This window comes from Lingula anatina, chromosome 4 (genome assembly GCF_051362555.1).
Source record: "Lingula anatina isolate TDL-2025a chromosome 4, LinAna3.0, whole genome shotgun sequence".
Lineage (NCBI taxonomy): Eukaryota > Metazoa > Brachiopoda > Lingulata > Lingulida > Lingulidae > Lingula > Lingula anatina.
Window position 1 is genome coordinate 10658046 of NC_141770.1, and position 26282 is coordinate 10684327.

Here is a 26282-nt window from a genome sequence, read left to right on the forward strand (position 1 = left end):
ATGATAAAAAATGATAAACTTTAAACAAACCAATTACAAGTAAATTACAGATCCAAGAAACATAAGTTATACAAAGAATTCCCAATCTTTTCTTGTACATACCCTTAGAATTTATTGCCGACAAGATGCTGCATTTCATGTCTTAGAAGTTGCTCAGAAGCAGGAAAAGCACGGTCACAATACTGACATATCCACATAGTCTCAAGGCCCTCCAGCTTGTCTTCCTTTTTTACGCCATCTACAGGAGGTTTACTGAGATTCTGAAACACAGCTGCTGCACCAATAGGCTTATCTTCCACAGTAGGTGCCACTCTTTGCTTTGGTTTTTCAGGTATTGGGATTTTTTCAACGGGGATGAATTCATTGTCATTGGTGTTGTCAGCAGCATCACAAGTTTTGGTCAAGTTCATTGCTTTACTGTACTCTGAAATGTCAATGAACTCTGGTTCTGGCTTGACCGACTGGCTCATATCAACAGCGCTCGTATCATCAAGGGTGTCTTCATCATCCTGGTCATTCTTTTCCTTGGATTCTATGTTGTTGAAGTTAAAATGCACCTTGATATGTTGGTTAAGCAGATGCGTCTTGCTAACACTGTAGTCACAATAGGGGCACTTGAGTTCACTGTGTATCATGTGAAACTTTAGGTGAGTCAGTAAGTTATCTCGTCGTATGTTAGTATATGGGCATCTATCACACTTGTACAGTTTCTTTGGTTCCAGGACATCATCCAATTTGTTTTCTAGAAGATCCCATGAATCATGTACGCCACCTGGCCCAGTTGCAGCATCCCCAGGATCTAAGGTGCTCGCCACAAGAATATCGGCAGGCATCTGTGGGAGATGTTGCAAGTTGGTGATGGATTGGACAGCCAGCAAGTTCTGATTGGGCAGCAAATGCAGCTTTCTATGCTGAAGCAACAGGTTGTATCCAGGGACGCTATAATCACAGTACTCGCAAAGGTAACGCTGCTTGCTTCCATGGAGACTGATATGCCGCTCAAATTGACCTCGTTTGGTGGTGGCATATGGGCACTTCTCACAACACCATTTCTTGTATTTTGCATGTTCTAGGATGTGTTCACCGGTAGGGTCATTGTAGCGTAAGTTGAATCCAGCATGAGCAACTGTGTCCGGGTTGTTGGCAATATTAGCGTGCAGTTCCTCAACTTCCTCCTTTGTGAGTGGTGGTTTGGAATGAGAGGCAGCTTTTTCTGCTTCCTCTGCAGCCGGATCTATATCAGTTTCGGGATTAAACTGAGATGTGTGTACCTTCACATGGTGGGTCATCAGCCCCTTGTTTCCACAATGATAGTCACAGTGCTGGCACTTCATAGCACCTTCACGATACCCATGCATTCCTTCATGCATGCGAAGATTCACGCTACGAACGTTAGTGTACGGGCAGTACTTGCACTTGTGTAGCTTCCCTGAGGTTTTAGCAGCAGGTGTAACATTACTACTACTACTATTGCTGTGAACAACAGGCTCAATCTTTTCAATCTTCATTTCTAACTCTGGGCCAGCTTGGTTAGAACGCAGGGGCACGCTCAAAACACGTGAGCTAATAATGTCATGCTTGTATCCAGCAGCCTCAACTACATCCATCTCAGCATAGGACTCACACAGGGATTCCTCATATTCCTGATCAGAGGGGCCCGAAGCCTTGACATCTTCCACGTCCCCAAACTGTATATGGTACTTCATATGTTGTCGCAGCAATCTCTTTCGGCTGACCCAGTAATTACAGTACTGGCATTTAAAAGGAGCAGTTGGCTTGGGCCTGTGAAACTGTTTGTGGTACAGAAAGTCATGCCTTGAGTTGGTGTTGTACGGACACACATTACACTTGTACCTCTTGTCACCACCCGTTGAGACACTTGTGGTGCGTTGTTTCTTTGGAGGGCTTGGATGCTTCACTGCAGGAACAATATGCTGGATATGTTCTACCTTTGCTGCCTGGTGCATTCGGTGGTGCTGTATAAGTAGACGGGGGACACACACATAGTACGGGCAGTATTTGCACTTGTGGTTGTTCAAGGCACTGGGTTTGTGGTGGGTCCTGTGCATCTTAAAAAGGTTTTTCTTATCAGAACGATACGGACAAATGTTGCATTGGTATTTTTTGTGTCTGATTACAGGCTTGGCAGGACTTGAATCAATGGGTAGCGGCTTTGGTGAGGTGAGAGATTGATTTTGTGGTCTGGGTGTATCAGGGCTCAAGAAATCTGTGGAAATAGCTCTGTTCATTCTTGTGAGCAGAACTTCAAAGTTCCCTTCCTCACAATGCTGATAGTCTTGAATCTTGTGTTTCTCTCTCAGGTGGCGGAAAATGGCATTTTTCCAATTGGAAGCATGTCCACAGAGCTTACAACGAAAACTGCGCTGACTCAAAGATGGGAGTCCTTGCCCCTGGCCCCCTTGCTCTGGTGAGGATGTTGTCATACTGTCAGCCTCTTTCGTTTCTCCTGACACCTGCACAGCTTTTCTTTCTCCTGTAAAATTTGGGTTTGCTATGACAGAAACAGAGGGATCACTGCTGTGCTTCTTACGAATATGTCTACGTACAGAATTTCTGAAGACTGATGCAAAGCTGCAAGATGAACATTTCCACTGCTTGAACTGTGCAGCATGCGTTTTCACATGGTCTATAACAACCTCACGGTGGGTGTCCTTGAAGGGGCACCTTGCACACTTCCATACTCTTGCCTTTTTATTTGAATCTGGTGAGGACGCAGTGTTCTCTTTCTTGGAGTCATTCAGGGCTGCCTGAGCTGCTAGTGCAGCAGGCAAGCTGAATTTCCTCCTGGCAATCTGGCAGTAGTCTGCCAAAGAGTTGGCAGCCTCTTTCTGGCTCATCACTTGTATGGAACCTTTCCCCTTGTGCCTCCTACGTATGTGTCTCACAATGTCACTGCGCCAGTTGGACCTGTAGATGCAGGAAGAGCATCGAAACCGCTTAGTGTTGTGTATGTCATGTTGGTTGAGATATGCAATTTTTGACTTGGACTGTAGGTCATGCTGCTCAATAACATAGGCATTGGAATTTGGGTGGAGAACACGAATGTGTTTGTTCAGATCCCATTTCCAGTTGGAGCGTTTTCCACAGAGGGAGCATTTAAATGGACGCTGGTCTTTATCATCATCTCCTATTATGTGTACTTCTGCTTTCACTGGTGATGATTCAGATCCTTTGTTGTTATGATGACCACCTGATGCAAGAGGCAGTGGTGAAGGTTTGGAAAGAAACCTGGGTCTGGTTTGTGCATTCTGGGATACATAAACTTGTGGCTTCTTCACAGCTTCCATTTTTGGAGGAATTCTGATCATGTGTGCATGGGGGTGTTTCGCTGCAATATGCCTCTTAATAACAGTTATCCATCTCGACTGCTGACTGCAAATGGAGCACTTGAAAATACGAAAATTTCCCAGCTCCGTGTTAGAGGCTGATGGTGAGTCATCTGCAGCACGTTCGATTTCTATCTCAGGCGGGCTGTCAGCAGTCGCATCCAAGTTTTTTGGAAGATTTAAGTTGGGTTCTGGGATAAGTACGGGAGGGTCTGTGGTACCACTATTCATTGAGCTTGATAAGTCCAGGCTCCCAGTACTACTCCCATTCATAGAATTTTCATTATCATCAGAATTAGTCTCCCCTTGCTTGTACACTTCTATTACATAGGCATCAGTGCCTTGGTGCACAAGACGAATATGCTTGTTCAGATCCCATTTCCAGTTTGATCTCCTAGAGCACAGTGAACACTTAAAGGGTCGCCGATCAACCACCACGGATGGGCTGTCATTATCATTCCCTCGACCCACTTGACTGGGGCTATTACTATGACTGGGGGCTGGGTACAATTTAGCCTTATCCCATAACTTTACCACATGGGCATCGGTTCCTGGGTGACGCATCCTTATATGACGGTTGATGTCGCTGTTCCAGTTGGATCTCCGACTGCACTTGGAGCACTTATATGGTCTAAGATCTTCCATTGTGTTTGGGTCAACATTCTGAGCTACCTGTTTACCCTTTCCTGGTGTGCTATCAGGAGTGCGGTTGTCTTTTGGAGCTGGGCGATCATCAATCACTTCACCCTCTTGGCCAGGATGCTGCTTCTCAATGTGCTTTTTCAAATCCCATTTCCAATTTGACCTTCTGTTGCAAATAGAGCACCTCAGTGGCCTCTCGTCCCCTGTTGGATGACTACCAGACTTTGAAGATGGGGTAGAGTAGCCACTGAATTTGCTTGGTGTTAGCTCATTAGAGTAAGAAGTGTCAAAGGAATTCACTGAGGCTTGATCTTGATGTTCAGAGAGTTCCACAGTGCTGCTGTTATAGGAGGCATCAGACATATTGGACATGGTTTCCAAAGCAGTCTGGGCATCCACACTGGTCTCCATGTCCAGATCAACATCAACTGGAATCATGCTGCCATCTTCATTTTCCTCTAAAACAACTGCATCCTCATCTCCAGGGTGAGAGCTCTGGATGTGCTTTGCTATGTCCCATTTCCATCTGGACTTCCGTTCACACAATGAGCATCGATAGGGTCGTGGTTGACTTCCCACAGGCTGGTTTGCATAGGAACGATTCCCAGCTGCTCGCGCATAGTCACGGTTTGCCACAGATTCTAGATAATCTGTCAGAGTGGCACGGGCTTCCTCTTCTGTCAGCTGTATGACATCCTGCACATCACGGTCAGGGTGCTCTTTTCTCATGTGTTTCTGGATGTCCCATTTCCAGTTGGCCCTCTGACCACATTCTGGGCACTTAAACATTTTCAGGTTCTCATGGATGGCTATATGAGCCTTCATCTTTGAGGGTGCCCTCGCAGTGTATGGACACATTGGGCACTTAATCTCCCCTGCATTTGTAGAATCTGCTGTGGAGGTAGAGGGGGTGGTCTCGTGACTCACAGAACCCCCACTCATGTTATCACTGCTCACATTATTCATTCTGAGGGTTCCATTCTGTGGGTTCAGCAGCTTCTCATTGATGATCTTCTGCTCCACTTGTGCCATGGCAACATCAATGGAAACAGTCATGTCCTCTTGATGATGCTTTTCAAAATGGCGCTTGAGGTCCCCACGCCAGCTGGTGGCATAACTGCAGTATGTGCACTGGTACGGCTTCTCTCCTGTGTGGAGACGCATGTGGCGTTCCAGAGCTGATTGGTACACTGCCACATATCCACACTCGGGACAAATGTAGCTGCCTGAGGAGGATGAGGCATTGGGAGTACTGGTGGTGGCACCACTGGGCACTGAGGTAGTGGTAGCTGTGGTGCCGGTGGTGTCATCAGTGGTGTCTGCTAGCACAGTTTTACTGCCACTCTTCCCAGTGGCATAGTAATTGTGGGTCTTCTTCATATGAGCATTAACGTCTCCCTGGTATTTGTATCTCTTCCAGCAGAACATGCATTTGAAACGTTTGTCAATGGAATGGACCTTCAGGTGGCGTCTAAGGTCACTTGGCCATTTTGCCATGTAGGAACAATGGCTGCACTTGAGGTTCAACATAGGCTGGTGCAAAACTGACTTCAGTGGGGTACTGGAGGGAGAGGTCTTCATGGAAAGATCTAGGGGCTGGTCTTCTGATGAAGAGGCACCGTCAAGACGAGGCACTTTGGCAGAGAGATTGAGTGGTGCCCCAGATCCGGATCCATCACCATCACCAGTGTCATCAGTGTCGTCATTGAAACCAGTGTCTTCCAGGCGACGCTTATGAGTGATATAATCCTTGAGACGGACACCGTGTTTCTTCTTCATGTGGCGGTTAAGGTCTGAGGAGCGCTTGTAACGCAACTCGCACAGATCACAAGTGTATTCTGCATCATTCATGTGAGAAAGCAGATGATCCTGTAATTTAGCAGGACAACGTGCTTTGTACCCACACACAATACAGATGCAAGAACTGGTGGAATTTTCGTTCTCATCCATCTCCATGCTGTTAGCATCTTCATCAATCACCAATGGCCCTTGCTCATCAATCACTAAATTAGCAGGTGAATCTGATAGGCTATCTTGCTCATCTGCAGACCCCTGGTCACTGTGGTAACAGGCCTCGTGTGCCCTTATTCTTCCCAGACTTTGAGCAGTGTAGCTACACAGGTTACACTTGAAAGGACCTGAGCCACCATGGTTCAACATATGGCGGTCCAGGTTAGCCCTTAGCGTGGTGGAGTACTGGCACTCCTGACACTGGTAAGTCTGCTTGTTGGAATGCTTGGCTTTGTGGAGGACAAAATCAATTCTCTTTTGTGTGGAAAAGCTACAAAACTGGCAAGAATAAGTCTTGGCGCTGAGGTGAACCTGCTTGACATGCCTAGCAACTTTATAGCGAGTTGCATGGGTGTATGTACAGAGAATGCACTTCCACTGCACGCAGCCATCGATCACAAGTTCCTGCAGTTTTGAGGTAACTTCAGGATCACTTGTTACATTTGCAGTGGAAGTGGATGATGAAGTATGCTTGACACCATTTTGCTTAGTGGCATCCTCGTCATCGTCTGCATCATTCTCATGATCATCACTGGGGCTCTCCATTTGGGCCACCAAAAATTCCTCATCATCAAATTCTTCATTCTCAGCGATAGCAGCCTCCACATCCAAAACATCCCCTGTCTCTGCCTCAATCTCATGTTCAATTTTACGAGTTGTCTGACTAATTCGTCTTACAACTGCAGGTTTTCGACGGGACCGTTTCTCACTAGGAGGTGTCACTGTTGCAGAAGGTGGTGAAGGCCCATGATTGGTTGACTCTCCCTGAGATTTTATTGCATGGTTTGCTGCCCCTGATCCAGGATCCAATAAGAGATCACCAGACGGAGGTGAGCTGTTTTTATGAATCATACTCCTATGTCTAAACACCTTGTCTTTGTATCTTGATGCATATTCACAAATATCACAGGCATAAATAGGAAAGTCCTCTCCATGGGCATCCTTCTGGTGAAGAAGAAACAACTTGGATTTTTTGGTTGAAAAGGCACAGTGGCAGGTATACTGACGCACAAAAGGCTTACGACTGGGTTCTTTCACGCCTCCTTTATTACTGCCCTCGCTACCCTTGGGGAGACATCGCCTTAGGTGCCTCTGTAGAAGAATTTTGTGTTTTGTCACATAATTGCAGTTTTTGCAAGGAAAGGTGGCATTCCCTTTAGTCTTGGCAAAAGACACCTTAACTTGAAGAGGCATATCTGTGGAATGTCTGAAGTCAACTAGCCCTGAGTGGAATTACCTTTCATCTCATCATTATCTGAAATAAAAAAGGAAATAAGATGTCACTTTTTATCTAAAAAGTTATGTGCAGAAAATTATACAGATCTGCTGGAAAAGTGTAATTCAGAATAAACAAACAGACCATTTTGCCATCATTTTAAGTCATTTTAGGCTTAAAAGAGCACCTAAGGCACAAACATTTCATCTTCATGACTAAGTGCGGTTTTGCTGCGTCAAGGAAAAAATTATCAGACAAGAACAACCTAGCAATTACGCTTTTATGATTTTTCTTTTCTTCAAAGGCATTCACTTCAAACTGCTTTCCTGTTTTGGGATATAATTAATGAAACCCTATGTTATACAGACAAACTAATATTTTAACCAAAAGCCCTATTTCTTAGAAACATTATAAAGAACTTGGTACTAACAGAATTACAAATCTACAAGTACAATAGAAAAAATGGTGCAATGTTTAGATGAAGGCAAACAGCGTTTATCGCCAATGAAAAAATTCCAAGGTTATTCAGGTACTTGCTGCACATTATTCAACATTAATATAAACTGATAGAGGTTTAAGTTCTTGTAAAAAGCAGAAACAAAGACATACATTCTGGCTTGCACAAATAGGTATGTGAAAGTATCACACTCAAAAACACATGCACATATCCAACCATCCATCCAATCCAAACAATTAAAGGGATAATAACTCTTCGTATGAAATCTATATTTCACAATAAAAACATTGTGAATAACTCATAGAAATATAATATATTCTGCTTTACGACGAAAACAGCAGTTATAGCTATTATTCTGATATCTGAGCTTGTCTTCAGATCACGTGACCTCCATTGATGGCTATACTCTGTTATAATCTCTTAAGAGATTTTAACAAAAAACCAAACTTTTTAGAAAAAAACCAGGGACTAACTTTGAATTTAAAAATGGATTCATTAACCACTGGTAAGCATGGGAAAATTGTTGTTTACTCCAGGAAAATTCATTTTTTGGCCAAAACGAAGAGTTATTATCCCTTTAACTTGCTATCAACACGAATGCACACTGAATCACACACACACACACTGAACACACACACACTGAATCAGACAAACAAACATCCACACACCATTTCCTTCTTGGCTCAATCCCTGCTTCCTGATATGCAACATGATTTATCCCTTTACTACTCCTAAAAGGTCTCTTAAAATGTCAACAAAGTGCACAACAGGTGTTTTCCCACTGCTAAAATCTTTTACCTGTCCAGGAATATCTGGATTATAGCACAGAGATGTTTTCTGCCCTTTTTATCAAGAACAATTTTTTAGGTATGATATTTGTGTTCAAAATTGTCTTAAAGTTGTATTTTTTATGTCTAGATATCCTGCAAAGCTACTTATCTTTCACAATTCAGACCTTAAATGATAAAACCTTCAAATAAAATTAACCGATATCAATATTTCTTTCTCAAATATACTGAAAAACATGACAGACTAATCATTCTAGGAATTATTTAGAAAATATCTGATTAGAAATGACCAAAAACGATTCATTTGTAGCAGAAAATTCAATTTGGAGGGATGGGATATCTTAACTACATATTAAATCATTCAGCTACCTGCTTACTTTTCCTCAGAGGTTTTCTTCTAAGACATTATGTTCTAATGTATATTCAGTAACTTTCTCTCCCATCCCCACTCTTCCCCTTGAACAAACCCCTTCCATCCATCCATTCCCTAATGAAAACCACACCTCACATTATCAACTCACTTCTCTCCTCTCTGTCACCTCTGGAAGACTCTGTGTACATCATCTAATATCCCTTTCCCATACATACATACATACACAGCACACACATCAGTGGCCAAATTCCAATGGTCTTTGTTCTGGCATCTCTCATTATCTCTCTGTATGCTTAACAATGCTACTCACCTTTGTGTGTGATGCTATCTGTTGTACCTGAGCTCCGGGTCCTAATGGGTTCCCCGAGTTATCTGGGAGCACCTCTTGAATTCTGGAATGGAGAAACAATTAAGATTTATCAGTGTGGAATTCGCCAGACATGCAAAACTGATTGCGCACCAGTGCGACATGTAATTTAGGTAGCCCAAGCTCACTCTAAACTTATTCAACAAAATCTGTGCCAAAAGCTAGACATGCTTTGATTTGGCTAAGAAAAATGTATGCTACTAATTCCGATGTCTATTATTGATTTGATTCAACTTTTTGATTTGGATGATATCATTGACAATCATGTAAATGAAATCTTTCCAAGTTTTATACTACAGTGAACCACCCGATTTCGTGAAAAATAGGACTAAATCCCTGAAATGAAAGCACAAACAGTTTCTAGTTATTCATATGAGAGCATAGCTTAGATCCTGCAATGGAAGAAAAATGAAGATTTATAACTTAGTCTGACACCAGATATATTTTCCAAGTGGCAGGCCAGAGTGTTACCTTTGTAAGGCAACCTAACTGAATAAATGCAAGTACAAAGATGTTCTACTGACTTAAATCTCATCATCTAAAAAAGCAATTTTTAAAACTTCAATGAATCAGATGTAATGTAGAGAAAATCATAAGTCCCTGTATGAGATCTTGAAAATTTTCATTTTTGAGGACAAAAAAAGGTTAGGTTCCCTAACCTTACTTGATTGTATTACTTCTTGCAGTGACACCGATTAATCAATTATTTACCATGCAGGTTTAACTGCCTCATCTAAACAAAAATTTTAAAAAGCTTTTCCCGGCTGCCTTTCAAAATCCAGACACAGAATAAAAATACAGCTACCAAATCTCAATATCTAATACTGGAATAACTGGATATTTCTAAACATCTAATCCTGGAGTCACTGAATATTTCAAAATATCTGTTACTGGAAAAACTTAAAGCTGAGAATTATCATGTAAATTACTGACAGGAAGTAAATCCTGTCCAGACGTCATTGGAACTTGACTCACTTCCAGAGGATTTTATTAAGATTTGTCTGAATCTTTTTTTTCCTCCGTTCAGATTACATTTCAACTCTTTTTCAAGACAGATGAAACAAAAGAAAATCATATTATGAGATAGGAAACACTATTTAAAAGGACTTTTCTAAAAAGTCCTTTCTTTCCTGCACTGTTTCCATGAAATAGTTGCAGGAATGCCTCTTTTTCAAGAATAACTAAAACAAAGCCTTTTCTGGGAAAACAATTTTTCATACAAATGCTGAATAACAATGAGACTTGCTTGGAAATTTTTCAAGCCTCCTTGATAACTGAATCATTAACCTGTAAATTAATGATTAATTTATCCAACCAAAGGAATTTATTCATAATATTAGCAAGATAATAGTGATGGGTTCTTGATATTTATGCTGCACTACAAGATAAACCACAATGACATCTTAAAGGAAACAAGACAGTTTTTTCCGATACCACAGAACTCGGCAAGTATGACTTCCCATCCTGTTACAGGTGGTTTAAGTGTTAATTCATTGCTATCCACACTATGGGCCCTCACACCAACCAATGGCCAAGGAAAATGCATAACACCATCTACTGACTTCTGTATCCATTACAATATGCTATCACTTTGGTGATGGGCTTTGATAACAAATACTAGAGAACTTCTCAGGTCAGTCATAGTTTATTAGTATATATGTCATATGGCCAGTGTTTATCAGCTAGGCCCTGCGAGATGGATGAGACAGAGCACCCAGATGAAAACATCTAACAGTTGGCAGAGAAGGTAGGGTAAGCATGTCAAATGCATATCACCTTGATGGTCCGTTCCTGTTCACAATACAAGCTGTGTCCACGCTAATTTTTTTTTTTTCACATACATGTGCCTCTCCCTTCTCTCTCTCTCTCACTCAGGTAACATTAACTCTTTAAGAAATTATAATTAAGCCATCAAGCTTGGATAAAGATATTATTTCACCTCTCCTGTTAGTTATTTTCCAGGTGAGAACACATTCTGAGAATGCATGTGAAACCCATTATCATAAGAGAAAGAATGTTCTTCAACTTTTTTTCTGTCCTGAGATTGTGTTTCTCCCCCCTCCCCCCCAAGATAACATGCATATGTGTGTTTAAACCAACGTCCTATAGACCTATTCTCCACAAACCTGCAATACAATTCATAAATGAGTCTCCTTCTGGAATACTTAAAGACAAATCAAAAGACAGCTGTTACACATTCAGGAAATGAAGGTGTCAACCCAATCCGACTCCTTTTTATCCAGTGTTAAAAAACCAGGGTCACTTCAGGTACTGTATGTGGCTTTTCCACCTGAACAACTGATAAACACCCAGACAAGTAATAAAACACTGTTATTGAGCAAAAACCCACATCAGCAATGACCAATAGAAAAAGCCACCTTTTGACAAATGGCATGCCCCGGCCTTGCATGGTCACTGTTTGCCCGCCCTGAGAAAGAGCAAGACAGGTCCTGTTAAAGTTCAAGAAAGCACGTACATTGTGGACAGCCTTCAATATCTTAAAATGTGGTCCAGCCTTTCAGTTCTGCTTAAAAATCAACCAAGTGTATTTATTATGGATATTATAAGTATTATTTTTAGTTGCAAAGCTTTTGGCCTTAGGAAAAAAAAAACCCAAATTACATAAAAAGTGCTTGTCCCTACACACAGAAAGAAACTGTTTCATACTTGAATAATACTGGTCACAGCAGTAAAGAATTCAAGAGAAGAAGGTTATCCTTCACCTCATGGGTGGCAAAAGCTTGTTTCCCAACATGTTAATTAGCCAAATTATTGTGCAAATTGTAATCAGCATTAAAACCTGTGTTTTCTGCAACTTTGCTGCATCATGAAGATCGTGAATTTACAGGTAGCATGTTCTATGAATACCCTAGATGTTGGCCAAAAGCTTCAAAAGAAAAAATGCATGACAAACAGAAAAACAATTTCCTAGTGCGATTAAAATACTAACATGATAATCTGTCCATGTCCTCTGTCCATCAGTGACCAGGGGTCAAGTGTCCACCTTCCACAAAAAAAGGGGTAGTCAAAAGCACAGGTGCACTCTCCAAGCTTCAAAGGCAAACCAAACAATAAAGAAAGAGAAGATAAAACTTCTGTTCTCTCCTACAGCAAACAGCCATATAGCTTATCATCATCAAAGTTGCACATGAGCAATTCTCTGAAAGCCACACAGGTCTACACACAGGTGGGCGATATTGACTACACAGCCTCTGACTACATAAACTACATACTGCGGCCCTTTGATATGAATATCTAATGTAAGAACCTGGTTTGAATCACCTTTGCAAGAGGTGGCATTGAAAATACAGTAGCCTCACTGGAGGGGTTACACAGCAGTGCCCTGCACCCTGGATAAAGAAGTGCAGAAATTGCTTTACAGGCAATGGGTTTACTAATGCTGGAAGTGCCTAGAGGGGAATCAGCACTGGGCCAATACCTGTGGATAATCAACGTGGAAAATTGCTTTAAATCACCTCAGTAGTTGGTGACACTGAATACCAGCGCTTGTCTCCATGCATGCGGCTGTTGCTGTCTGTGGTGAATAAGACTTGAAAGGCAACCTGGCAATACAGGTGGAGGTGGTCTGGAATTTCTGGGTGTGTCTTGAAAAGCATGGAGACATCTGGTGGACAGAAAAGTCATGTTTCAAAGCTGTCGTCTGCAAAATCTTTTCGATAAATAATTCACCGTTTGCCAGCCGTGCATTTTCATGGTCCTGTGGAAGCAACATCACTGAGCTTGCTTCTTTGCCTTATAGTTTTTTATAAGGCAAAAAAATTGAAAAGACTGGAAAATTCACTAACACTTTCTTCTTCACTGGTATACAGAGATTAAAAAACATTGCAAATTCAGCTCCATATCTGACATTCATCACCAAAAATATACCTGATAATGACCAAATTTCCAAGAAAGCAATTAATTTCTACTACTAGTGTGAAAAGCTTACATCTCATTTGCTGTCAACATCAATTAAGTGGAATGATGCAGGTTACATCGCTAAAGCACAATGTTTACCAATAAACAACCAGGAAAACAAGATATAAGCACGAATGTTTTTTAGTTACGATTTACCCCTGGAGCAAAAAATCTATAGCAACACAATTTACACCTGCTTGAAGTTTGAAACTACTATGTAAGACTGAAGTTACGTTTTATCTCCTGCATTTCCCCCCTGGTATAAAAACACCGATTCATCTTGTAGAAGTGTCACCGTTCATGATGCTCTTTCATTCCTGAAATTAAAACCCCGTGTCTGCTTCAAGCTAGATAAAATACATCCCTATATTTCTATAACTGTATTCAAAGGGGAAAATGTATCCATATGGAAGTCTTGACATCGTGAATAAAAATCTGCTTTTCCTAGCAGTAACCTGCCATACTTGTCTAATTTCACCTTGGAACAAGAAGGTAATGACTTCAGGTACAAGCTCAATTCCAGAAAATGAAAACACTGCCGGTTGGAAGTCAGCTTATTTGTAAGTGAATATTTCTCTTAAATTTAAATCACAAAGAGACATAAACCCACAGTAAAAAGGTCTGGAAAAAATTAAAAAAGAAAAATGTGCTTTCGGCTAGCTCCTTGTAAAAGAGATCAATTTACATTTTTAAAAAATCCCTCCTGATAATAAACCTCTGAATCTGCTGCAAGGTAACCAGCTCTATTTTCTTTTTCATTTTAATGATGCAAGAGCTACCTACGCAAATATGTTACTCCTGAAAATAAAACTTTGCCTACAATTCACTTCCTTTTCATTTATCTTGATCTAGGATAGAAGATTCATTTTGGGTCCTCGTCTTGATTTAGGATAAAAAAAGAGGTGCTTTCCCTATAAGAACTCGAGACAAAAAAACCTTTACTGCCTACCAGGTAACTGCAATGCATAGCCAGTCAGTACTTCTTACACAAGAGAAGAAGTTTCCCCATAAAAAGCTAGCAATTTCACCTGGTAAAAAAGGACATTATTTTCTAAATAGGCAAAACCTGAATTCCAATAAATCAAGAGAGGACATTTTCATTGGCAGTCACTTGACAACATGCAAGAACCCTTCACTGTAATTAGAGTTTCTAGAAAGCTCAGGGGTGAACGATTGTGGTTTCATGTTCCAATTTCTTGTGGGAATAAAAACCTTTGTAGAATTTAAATCGATTCTATCTTTGATGTAAGGGTATCTAACAACACCCAGGAGTGAGTTTTAATGCTGGTCTTGAATAGCATCACAGACATTTTCGATGGCAAGGAATGTGACAATTCGGCAATCTTCAAAACACACCTAGTTTAGGATTAAATTGCCATAGTGCAACTGTTCAGAATCGATACTTGTATTTTTGTTACTCTAGAACTGCACTCAAAAGATATAGCCAGATCAAGCCAGAACCCCCCCCCCCCTCCGCAGACATATACCCCCTAGTTTCCTTTAAAATCACTTTACGTCAACACTAGTTTCTCAATGAAAATTGCACTGTAAGAGCACAGCTTTCTCAATACTGCTATCATTATCAAACTCAAACTATGCTTCTGAAACCTACCCCCTCATTCTCATACAGAGCCCCCAGCCAAATTCAGCTATACCCCCTTAATTCCTGTTCCTGAGTCTCAACACGTATTACATAACTCAAAGGCGTTTCACTTAATTAACCGGGGACACAGGTATATATATCCTGTGCATACCTCAAAGGTGATTTAAACACTGTATGGAGACTTGGGCAGGTATGCTCTGTATAATTAGTGTAATTAAGATATACACGATGGGTCTCATCATTTACAAGGAACTCTCCCAAGCAAATCCAGAGTACTGCTAGCTGTGCCAAAACTGGTGGCAAACACATTCAAGTATCTTCTTTCTGTCAGACTTTTATCATGTACACAGGCCAAAAGATATTCATATTTACCAGCAGATAAATTATGTGCTCTTGTCAATTTGTTTGCAAGAAATGTTTTATTTCATCTGCTGCATCATGCATCTGCATCATATCGCATATAAACAGTTACTTATTCTAGTTTATCTCAGTCATGTTTGGATAAGGAATTTTTTGTTGTTTGACAAAGGTCCAAAGTTTTTCATCTCTGAAGTTTCCGGGAAGAAATGTGTCCCACCTGTTTGACATCTATATTGTAGTATGTCCCATAATGAGGTTAACCCCTAAATAAACTGTTTTCTTGATACCTCACAGTGACCACCAATGGGAAATAAACATGCATTTCTTACCTTCAATTCTCAGCAGCAATATATGTTTCTATCTCTATGCATTACAGACCTTAATCCTGCTAGCTTATTATTTGTTTTAATTAACAGAATATAATTAACGACCTACAAAGAGAATTTTAATTTTAAAAATAATAAAAAAAAAACATTTAAAAAATATTGTTTTGACTAAATTTTAGACTTGGCCAAGAAAAAAATAATGCTAAAGACATACCAGCCTTCAGACCATGCCTAAATTATTACCAAAACCCAGGTGACCACCTAGGCAAAATTATACAAATTTGCAATTTCTCAGAAGCTTAAATGAGACCACCTGTTTTTCATTTCAATAGAAAGCCATTTACATAAGGCATCTTTTTCAGTTTCTCCCACTTTAATGTGACCAACCACAATATGAGGCACTTCTTGATAACTCATCTAAAATGTCTTCTGCTTGACATGCTGTTTTTTATCTCTGTCCTCAACACTGGAAGTGACCTGTCATGAAGTCTTCTATGCTCACATCCGACCATGCTTGGAAAGATGGGCATTAAAACCGATAAGAAATTGAGAAAAGTACATTCTGAACTTGCAGACTATGATTTTCTTGAGAAACAATTCAAGTGTGAAAGAGAATCAAAAAAGATGAACGGACTGAGATAAATTTGGACCTAATTTTGCTTCTTGACTTAAAAAAGCCTAAAAGCAACAAGCAGTAAAATACTGTCTGTTTTTGCCTCCCTCTGGTTGCAAGTCAAGCTGTGACATATCCAATTGGTATCTACATTTCTAACCATTATTACCCAATCTAATCACTGTTTCCTTTGCCATGGTACTTGAGACCGTATACTGTTAATCATAATCAATCAAACTGCATGCTAAAACATTGTGCATTAAGTTAAGCCGTCACAAGTTGTAAACCCAGTGGAAACGCAGCTGAACAGTAACAAAATCTGATGATGAACAGTTTGTCATCTATGGTAGGCCCACACCTGGATAAGACATCAACACATTTCCAGATCCTTCAAGCAGACAGTTGTACGAGAGATCACCATGAGTTTCAATCATAGAAAACCACCTGTAGCAGCTTAAGATCTCACCTTTCTCAGGGCAACGAAGGCACCAACTAACTATACCACAGATATGAACCAGTTTCAAATGGCTTTTGTTTAGCATTGAAGTAAGCCTAGAACACCCATATATATATATATACCTGCCTTGTCCTGGTTATCAGCAAAGATAGTTCCTACCAGTATGAAACATATATTTGGAAACAATGAAAGCAACCAACTGAACAATATGTCACCTAAAGAGCAGTCCTACTGTATGAGTTATTACTAAATGAGCAAAATGTATGAAAACCAAAGAAATTTATGACCTGTCTACCTTGCACTCTCTCTCCCGGCACTACAAACAAAGCAACCCCCCCCCCCCAAAAAAAAAAAATAAATAAATAAATAAAATGAAATAAAAAATAAATAAAAAGTATCATCTGGTGGTCTACATAAATGAAACAGACAGAAAAACCTCTCTCTCTCTCTCTCTCTCTCTCTCTCTCACACACACACACACACACACAGCTGGTAGACATCAGTAATTGTTACCTGGCTAGCTCTACTCCTCTACTAGAAAGCATCTCACAGAATAAATAGCAGAATCAGAGCAGATATAATTCCGTACATAACACACAAGGCGCAACTCTCTCTTCCAGCCACCAGACCAGTTATCCCACGTCACCTAGCTGCCTTCATCTGTCTCTCTCTCTCTATCTCTGCCAACCAGCCAACCAACCAGCCTGCAAACAGCCCCTAGAAACTTTTTTTCACAGCCTCAATGACACGGCACATGCAGTAAGCAATTTATGCCACAGCCGACAAAGCAGACTCTCTCTTCTCTTCTCTTCCAGCCAAAAGAGCCAGGTAATAATACCTTACCTGTCCTCTGTTTGCCAGTCAGAGCCTGGGACCCCAGAAATACCTTTTCTCATCACTGGTGGAGCAACAATCTATGACCCGGCCACAAGGAAACAAAGCCACCTTGACAATTCCACCGTGTGATTATATCACCAGGTGGGATAGCTTTCCCCATATCACTGCTTCTCCAGATGTAACATGCTCTGGAACACAGGTAGGCCGTTAGAGCTATACAGGTGACAGGGCATGGTGATGATGAGGATGATGATTATACATGCCAGGGCCACATTATGGCAATACCAGCTGGGCTAGCTCTCTAAGTACCTCACTGCTTCTTGAGCTGTGACATACTCTGGAACCCTATAAACTTAAATCATACAGATGACAGGGCTACTTTGGTATGACTATACATGGCAGGGCCTTGTCACCCAACATATCATTTCTTGATACATAGGTAATATATCAATACACATGCCATGGCACAATTATCTAGATTAATCCAGACAGGACTTGAAAGTTTTAACAGACCGTGTGCAGCAGCCCACTGGTACCTGGATATATCTTTTACTGATTTACAAGACTCAGAGCAAAGGTAGACTTGTATGTACACTATGACACAAGTAATCATTTTTGGCAGAGTACAATGTAATGTCTTCATCAGATACCCTCTGAAACTCATTGGAAAATTATTTACAGAGGACAGAAAGTGGTTCTTGTGATTTCATGTCTCTACTGTAATACGGGTAGCTTTACACAAAGTAAGGGAAATCTACCATGAAAGACCAACAAGTAAGGGAAATCTATCATGAAAGAGCAACAAATAAGAGAAATCTATCATGAAAGAGCAACAAGTAAAGGAAATCTATCCTGAAAGTGCAAAGCCCAAAACTGAAAGAAAGAGTGGTGTTTTTACCTTAACTCTGAACTCAATCTCTCCCTTTTCCACTACAACACTCACAGTTCTATCAACCACCATATGACATCAGTCAGACTATTACCAGTCTAGGTAATTCATCAGGAACATGGTTGTAGTCTTGTGATCCTCCTCGAGGACCTATCTACCATTACATCACTTTGAAAATATGTTTCCAGAGGCCCCCTTGGCATCAATAAGAAACTAATGTGATATTGGGGCCACCTAAATTCCATAAAATAGGCAACAGGGCCAGGTAACATGTACAGAGGAACACCTGGGCAGTCAGGTGAAACACCAGTGCTCTGATAAGAAGATGGCTTGTCCTCTGGCACTGACAGAAAATCTTGGCTGACTACAACATCTTTTATAATATAATTATATATTTGTCTAAGAAGTACTTTCTAGTTTTAGCTCCACTATCAATATGGGTTTCTACCAGTATCTCACCAGAATAAACCACTCACATTTTTCCAAAATTCTATAAACTACATTTTGGGCTCTGAATGTGTACATTTTAGAAGCATTTTGAAAGGTCCTATCATCAGGTAGAGCATCCTGCTGCAACTGACATATACTATCCATGTTTCTAAAATCTTCCCCAGGACAGGGCCCAAAAATTGGATGACAATTATTGTGTCACAGCCACCCTAAAATATCCATGTTCCCGGGCATAATTTTCCCCATAATGGTTGCCCTGTCACATGCATTTTCCTAACCCCTCATCTCACCTGAACACTGAATATATTCTCCTGGCCAGGAAGGGGGACTGATGACCAAAGAGATAAGCTGCTGTCCAGTTTCACTGACCAGTGACCACTGGTGATTTACAGGCTTGCAAGCACCTTCTATCCTGCCTACATCTGCCCAGGTCCCCTTCAGCAATGTGCAGAACAATTTCTCTTGTCTCACCTGAGCGCTGACCATTCATTCTTCCTGCCAGGCCTGATGGACAATGAGATAGGCTGATGTCCAGCCCCACTGACCACAGTGACCACCACTGCCACTGTTCAGACCCTCCTTTGCTTCAGGTGTAGCTGCTAGCATAAGGAATTGTGGGTTTCATCATATTTTGTCTTGTGAGTTTCCTGGTGAGAACTAAGTTTGCCCGTGGTTTATCTTTCTCTCTCTCCCCTCCCCATATTTCATGTTTTGAAACTGCATAAAAAATGTGGATCTTTAAACAAATTTAAGTTTAGGTTATAAAATCAAAAAAAAAAAAAAAAAAAAAAAAAGAATCTTAGTGGTTTTCTTCTTGCAGGATTTTCACACCTACTATTGATTTTATGAGCAAAATAATCAAGACAGTAGATCATCAGAGCATGATTAATTCAGTCAGTCAGCTTGCTCCAGCCCCCACCCCCCCCCCCCCGACCTCTACCTCCAACCTCACAAAAATCTTCCACGATCAAAAATAGAACAGGGGCATTATTTAAACTATCTAGCTTTTTATAGCTCTTGTCATCTGATAAAAATGTCACTGGAATTCACAGACCTTCTGAGTGACTAAATAACAATATAGTGAGTTGCTATCACAAAAGTTGTATAAGCTATGTTTTCTACATGCTTAAGATATCATCTTTTGTTTTGATGTATAATTTGTTATGGTATGTGAGAGAAGGGGGCAAGTTTTATAAAGCTGATCATTAGTTTAAAATAATAGATCTCTTGAAAGAGTTCATTCCTTGAATCTTCTTTCCAAAGTTAAAAGGCAAATTGAACTAATAACCCAGCAATAATAATAATAATAATAATAATAATAATAATAATAATATTAGCACCCGAGATAGGACAACATGGAATGAAAAACTCCACAGCAAGATGATGGGAAGAAAGCTCTATTTATAATCTCCTCATTACATCTGGTGACATCAGTCAGAATACCTCCGTTCCAAACGAGTCTCTGTGTGAACACGTCCAGTGAGACTGAGACTCACCACTGGAAATTCTCCATATAAGCCCCCCGGCTGCGTTTTTCCGTGAGACGATCCATTTGTCACACATGACAGCCCTCTATTGCTAAGCACTAGCTAACAGAGGGACAGCTATGTGACCAGAGAATGTACCTGCTTGTTCCAGGTGCAAATGTGTTCCTCTTCAGTTGGATTTAAACTGTGGGACAATTAATACTCGGGAAAGGGGGAGAGTTGGGGGTGGGGGGGGGGGAGAGGAGCAAAGGAGACTAGAGACTCATAGTTTATAGGCTAATGCAGGTTAACTGAATCTAGATGCTAAATGTGAAAGATTAACTTTTGCTGAAACATAGTAATGGCTTTTGAATTTTTTTTAAAGAAAAAATAAGCCACCTGTTTAAAAAATAAATAAACATGTGTGTGTGTGTGTGTGTGTGTGTGTGTGATTCCAGTCTTACTTTAATTCTTTTAATATCTCTTTCAAGAAACTGACAGCTAACATCTAAGATGGGACACAAATCACGACTGAAGCCTCGCCAGAGAAAATGATAAAATCCCCTGCAAATGCATTTCATAATGTCAACCTTAATATAACTTTCCCATTTCCCAGGTGACAACACTTACTGTGAACCTCAATATACCTGTACATCACTGGTTTCAGAGAAGGTCCATGAAAGCAGCCATGTTTGATGCACTATGGCATGCTTTATTAGGTGTCATTCAGAACACTGTGCCATTTGTCACAATTAAGATGTCACCTCTCATTTTGTACATTGGAGACGGCAAGTCGAAAAAAAAAAACCAAAGCTCCCAGACAGAATAAATGTTTATGTATCGTTTCATACCGATGTACTTGCTATTCTGAACCCAGACAAATGTATTCCCACAGAAGCATGTTTCTGGTGAATACATTTTCTGACTCATGTTTATACATCATTTCATATCAATTTATTATATATTCTGAATCCAGACAAATGTATTCAACAGAGCCATTTTCGTGATCTTACCTGTACGTTTATGGCAGGGTGTTTCAAGAGGTTTAGCAGAGCTCAAATATTCAATTAAGATGAACCAGGAACTCATTATCAAAGTTTGCATTTACCACACAAATAGCTTGTGCAACAATACAGAAAGTGGTTCTTAAATAGAACTCTGACGTCCTTAACAATGTCTTGATTTTCAAATTTGAAAGAGGAACTATAGTATACATATAAAACAGATATCATTATAAGTTAAAGAAATTTGAAAGAGAAATAACAAGTACAACAGGGAGTTATCAAATACCTTCACTAATGGTCTGTTCATTTTAAATCTGCTTCACTTTTCGTGATACATTAAATAACTAATTCATTTGAAATATTTTCTTTTCATGCTAATCAATGAGATTTTGAAAGAGACACTTTTTTGCAATACAAAAATACATCTCATAATTTTTCTTTGTCCAAGGCTCAAGTACACCTTGTATCTTAACTACACATTAACCACAGTAATGGGGAAAATTATCAATTTTCAGATACTTTAAAAACCATTAAAATATGTTTCTGCATGTGTAGCCTTTTTTTGTGCAATATAGAACTATAAGGTAGCCTGCTTTTCATTTTAGTTGCTACCACTCAACAGGAATTTTCTAATTTTAAGAATTTATGGGTTGAAAAAATACAGTATCTGTAAAATTCACATTTCCATTGAAACGAATTAGTAATCGTCATATTATACTGTCTCTTGTATTCAGTGGGAATCATTTTCAATTTCATTTTTCGTGAATGTGTAAAAAAATGCAGCACAGTAGAAAATAATGCATCTTTGATAATACCAGATGTGTATCATAAATGTACGCACAGAAGCAACAACAAACCATTTATCTAAGCCCAGAAAAACAAACAAGTGCTCCATTGCCAAGAACACATACAATATGTTTACCTTTATCAATTATTAAGTGCTTTGCCAGCTTCCTCAAGTGCATAAAATATCAGAACTGTTATCACAGAGAGACTAGAACTTGGTCAGAGTCTACCAGCTGTAGGAGTCACAATGGAGAGTATTATCAGTGGATGATGAATACGCAGAATATTAAGAAACCTTGGTCAGAGTCTGATGCTGAAACAATGCCTCTTATCTCTATCAATGAACAGCAATGCAATGCAAATTTGAATGTGGCTTTTTACGTCAAACTGACAGTTTCATGTTGCAGAACTGTGTCTAAATTCAGGCAGATATCTGCAAGAGGTAATGCAATCAATTTCAATTATCATTATTATTATTATTTTACATGTCATTCAAATTTGTGATTGCCCAAATGCCAACCATTATTTATAACCAGCCACTTGTTTGAATACATCATTTGTCACCTTAGCAAGACAACAGCCACTGACAGTATTGATAACAATTCTAGTTCAATCCCTTCATATCTAATCCACAGACACGAGGTAAAATACCAATTACATCAACCACAAGTTGTGTTATCTGTTAAGTCACCTTACCTAAGAGATCCTTAAGGTACTTGGCTATCTTTTGTCTGTTAATATTCTGGTCTATCTCTGGTATTGTTCTCACTTATCTCTCTCTGTCCTTGGGGTTTCTTCACTCTGGTATATTTCTGTAAAGACAAAAAGGGATGTGTCACTTAAGTATTATTCAACTGTCAATCAATTGTTTTTCCAAAAATTACTATAACGTTTAAATTAAAATTCCTGTATTTTTGTGAATTTTTTATTTCTGCTTCAAGGGAACAGATCTGAAATAGAAAATAAACTCATGTATTGTTGATTTTTTTTTCTTCTGCGCATCTTGACTTCTAGTACCTGGCAAAACACAGGTTGTTGTTGAAATTGGACTGTCCAAAAATGATTGAAAATAATAATAATAAAAAAAAATCAAACAATCTTACACTATTTCTACAATGCATTCATAAACAAAGTACCTAAACTGTTGACAGCCAAAAATAGAATATCCTGTATTTGCTTCTAAAAATAACCATCCAAACACACACACACTGGTAAGTGGCCAGTAAATAATACAGTAACTACTGTAATAAATGATGACTAAGTCAAAAACAAAGAGTAAACCAGATCAAATCTCTTTCTTCTTTTTGTCATTCTAAAACACTGCTTCAACAATAAGAATAAATAAAAATTCATAATTTTAGTACCTGGAATATGAACTCCATTCACGGATAAAAGAACCTGTCTTGCTATGAAATACACCTTCTCCAAGCAGCCACATGTAAACAAATTCAATCCTTAAGCATGAAAAATCCAAAACAACAGGTACACGAAGTGCAAACCAGCTATGACGAAATGACACCTCTTTACCACTACCGGACCTTTAAAAACCTCTGGCGAATAAAAAGCAGAGGAGTGTCAGATCTCCAAATTGAGATCTTTATCTCTGTGGCAGCTTTTGTTGGAAAAAATGCCAATTTTCCGTGTGCCAAGCCTGACCATCATAGTTAATAAGTTGTTGACAGTATATTATCAAACATTTTGACATGTTGAGGTATTTTTTTTCTGGAGAGAGAGAGGGGAGGCAAAATTACATAATAGAAATAATTCTGAAGCAGAGAATAAAGAGACACACATGTTGGAACTAGGAATCAAATCACAGATTTCGCAGAATTACCATGATGCTTTTGTTTCAATTCCAAGAATTTGGTGAATAACAAAAAGGGGGGAATGGTCGTGAATATATAAATTTTTTGTATAAATTTATATATAAGTATAAACTGCCTATTTTGCCTCCACTGAATAGTTTTCCTGTTGTCTGATTCTGAGAATTCTATGAATGATATCGAGAAGGGTTTGAAAACACATCAATGAGAAAATGACATAACCAAAAAAGCAATATGCACAAAACACTAGAAATTCTGCCGGCAACATGCACTGAACAATATTCCTGCATTTTTCAGTTAAATTCTATGCTTCAGAGACCAGCAGCAGTCAAACTGTAAGCTCTAACAGGCACAAATAATATATCTTTGCCTTCTTTGGAACAAACCTACACAACATTTTCTCTCTTTATCCACACAGACATGTAAAAGAAAAGATTAATGGATAGATGGATGGATGGATGAGTTGACATATAAACAGGTACAGAGACAAGTGAATAAACTGGACAGCAGTCTGAGAGTTGAGGCATCCACAAGGAAAAAAAAAAGGCAATAAATAAATAAATAAAATTAATCTAAAAAATGTCATGAAACCACCATTCAGTTGAATTCCCATCTTTTCCTCCTGAAAATTCCATCAAAATTTGCGGAGAACCTTTTGAGAGATCCTAACCTATATTAACCAACATCTTTAAAAATGTAACCTCTAGTTGCTGACAATAATGAATGGATGAGCAGATAAAGAAATAGATAAATAAAGGCAAAAAAAAAATAAAAATAAGCACAGAGACAAACTGACAAACAGATGAACGGAACAGGTAAAATAATTAATCAATTAACACGAAAAGCACGACTGACTGACAAATGACTAACAAAATATATGAATTAAAATAAAAATAAAACTAATACAACGATCAGAAATGTAAACAAGAGTCCCAATCAACAAAGGAATGCCACACCCTGTCATGCGTCACCTCGGATTACCACTACAACGCCACTGTCACCCATAATTTACGTCAGGTAACCACGAATAATCAGGAACTCAGGTAGCTATCTATACAAGCCATAACTTCCTTTGCCTGACAGTTCACAGCAAGTTCTGAGATAATTACCTCCTCTGTAAAAGATATGTATCTGACTAATGGTTTCATTTTTTTTTTTCTTCTAAAATTATTTGTTGACAAATGATAGTGGGGAAAATAGTTTCTTAAAGAAGCAGGTCCAAGATTTGGGTAACTATTCCTGATGTAGTTTTAGTTTAATCCTGAAAGAACAATAGTTTGCCTTTCAGAAAGTAAGAAAGAATGTTTAACTTAACCCCACCTTTCACTCTAACCTATCCCACTGAGCAAATAATTTCTGTCTTTTTTCCCCATCAAATACTTAAAGCATAAAATACATTTTCTACCAGTGGTGGCAGTAGTATCATGGTCCGTAGGCTAATAAGCAGGAAGGAGTCAGCTTTCTCACCAGTAATTGCTCAGGTCCTCCTCTCTCACCTGTGATCTCTCCCACAAATGGATAAACATGCCATGACCCCGGCCCAAAGAGAGGTTTGTCACAGAAGCAAACAATCTGATCAGAATAACACCCTTTCTTGTTTGCCAGAGACTTTCCAAAGGAATAATGAAAGAGATGTCTTTTCATGTAACAGAGAAATGAAAGAGAAATAATAAGCAACAAATTCCACCCAAACTGGTATACATTGCAGAAGTGCAAACAATATGGCCAGAATAAGTGTCCTTTAACGTCTGCCAGAGAATTACAAAAGAATACTACAAGAGATGCCCTCTCATATAACAGAGAACTGAAAGAGAAATGAAAAGAAATAACTTTTGCTTCAAAGTGAATGTATTACAGAAGCAGACAATGTGGGCAGAAGAGCAGGTTTCCTTTTCTGTTCCATTAAAAATTTGAAGAAAACTAAATATGTAGTGTCTTAGGAGATGTACATCTGACAAGAGGTTGAAGAAATAATGCCAGTCTAAGGTAAATTGTTACTAAAGCCAGCTGTTCATGACAATCGGTACTTCCCAAATAATTCAGATACCATTTGGTATCTAATTTGGAGAAAAATGACTGATGGCAACATTAAGAGTAGTAAAAAGAGCCTGCCCAAATTAACAGATAATCTCATTTCTCTATCCATGTTTTTTCACTATTACTTTTATCATGCCTGATAAAAGTTTTACCCACTTTTTTCACACTACATGCTTTTCTAGTTGACTTCATGTGATAACATAATACAGAATATGGCTTCTACCCCCTTAAATAATCCAATACCACACACACACATACACACAACACCAGGCAGCCAGTTTGCTAACAAAGGGAACAACTCTGTCACAATAAGGGGCACAGTGTCACACAGTGTCACAAACAATGTTCCCCTGTCCCTCTGTCACACAGATGAAAACATTAACCTTGTGTCACCATCCAAGCTGGTTGACAACAACCACAAAGCAACTGGAATCTGAAGCTGTATTTATAGTGTATGGGCCAATGTAGACCCCCTCCCCCCTATCTTTGATACTTAGACTACTACAACATATG

At 39.3% G+C, this 26282-nt stretch overlaps 1 protein-coding gene across 11 annotated transcripts in view; it reads right to left on the reverse strand.

Annotated features, from left to right (window-relative positions):
• The window catches only part of LOC106173131 (uncharacterized), a 61180-nt gene that overhangs the window by 2652 nt on the left and 32246 nt on the right, over positions 1–26282 (reverse strand). For 7 of the 11 annotated variants that reach the window (XM_087011614.1, XM_087011615.1, XM_087011619.1 and 4 more), the window contains 3 exons: positions 22606–22721; positions 9144–9225; positions 103–7254 (listed from right to left, as the gene is read on the reverse strand). In XM_087011614.1, coding sequence (XP_086867740.1) covers positions 105–7193 — 7089 coding nt within the window. In that variant the 5' untranslated portion in view covers positions 7194–7254; positions 9144–9225; positions 22606–22721 and the 3' untranslated portion in view covers positions 103–104. Of the gene's footprint in view, positions 1–102; positions 7255–9143; positions 9226–12150; positions 12361–17320; positions 17493–18943; positions 19131–22605; positions 22722–23273; positions 23429–26282 lie in introns of those variants that run through there. The other 4 variants (XM_087011616.1, XM_087011624.1, XM_087011621.1 and 1 more) reach the window with 4 other exon arrangements.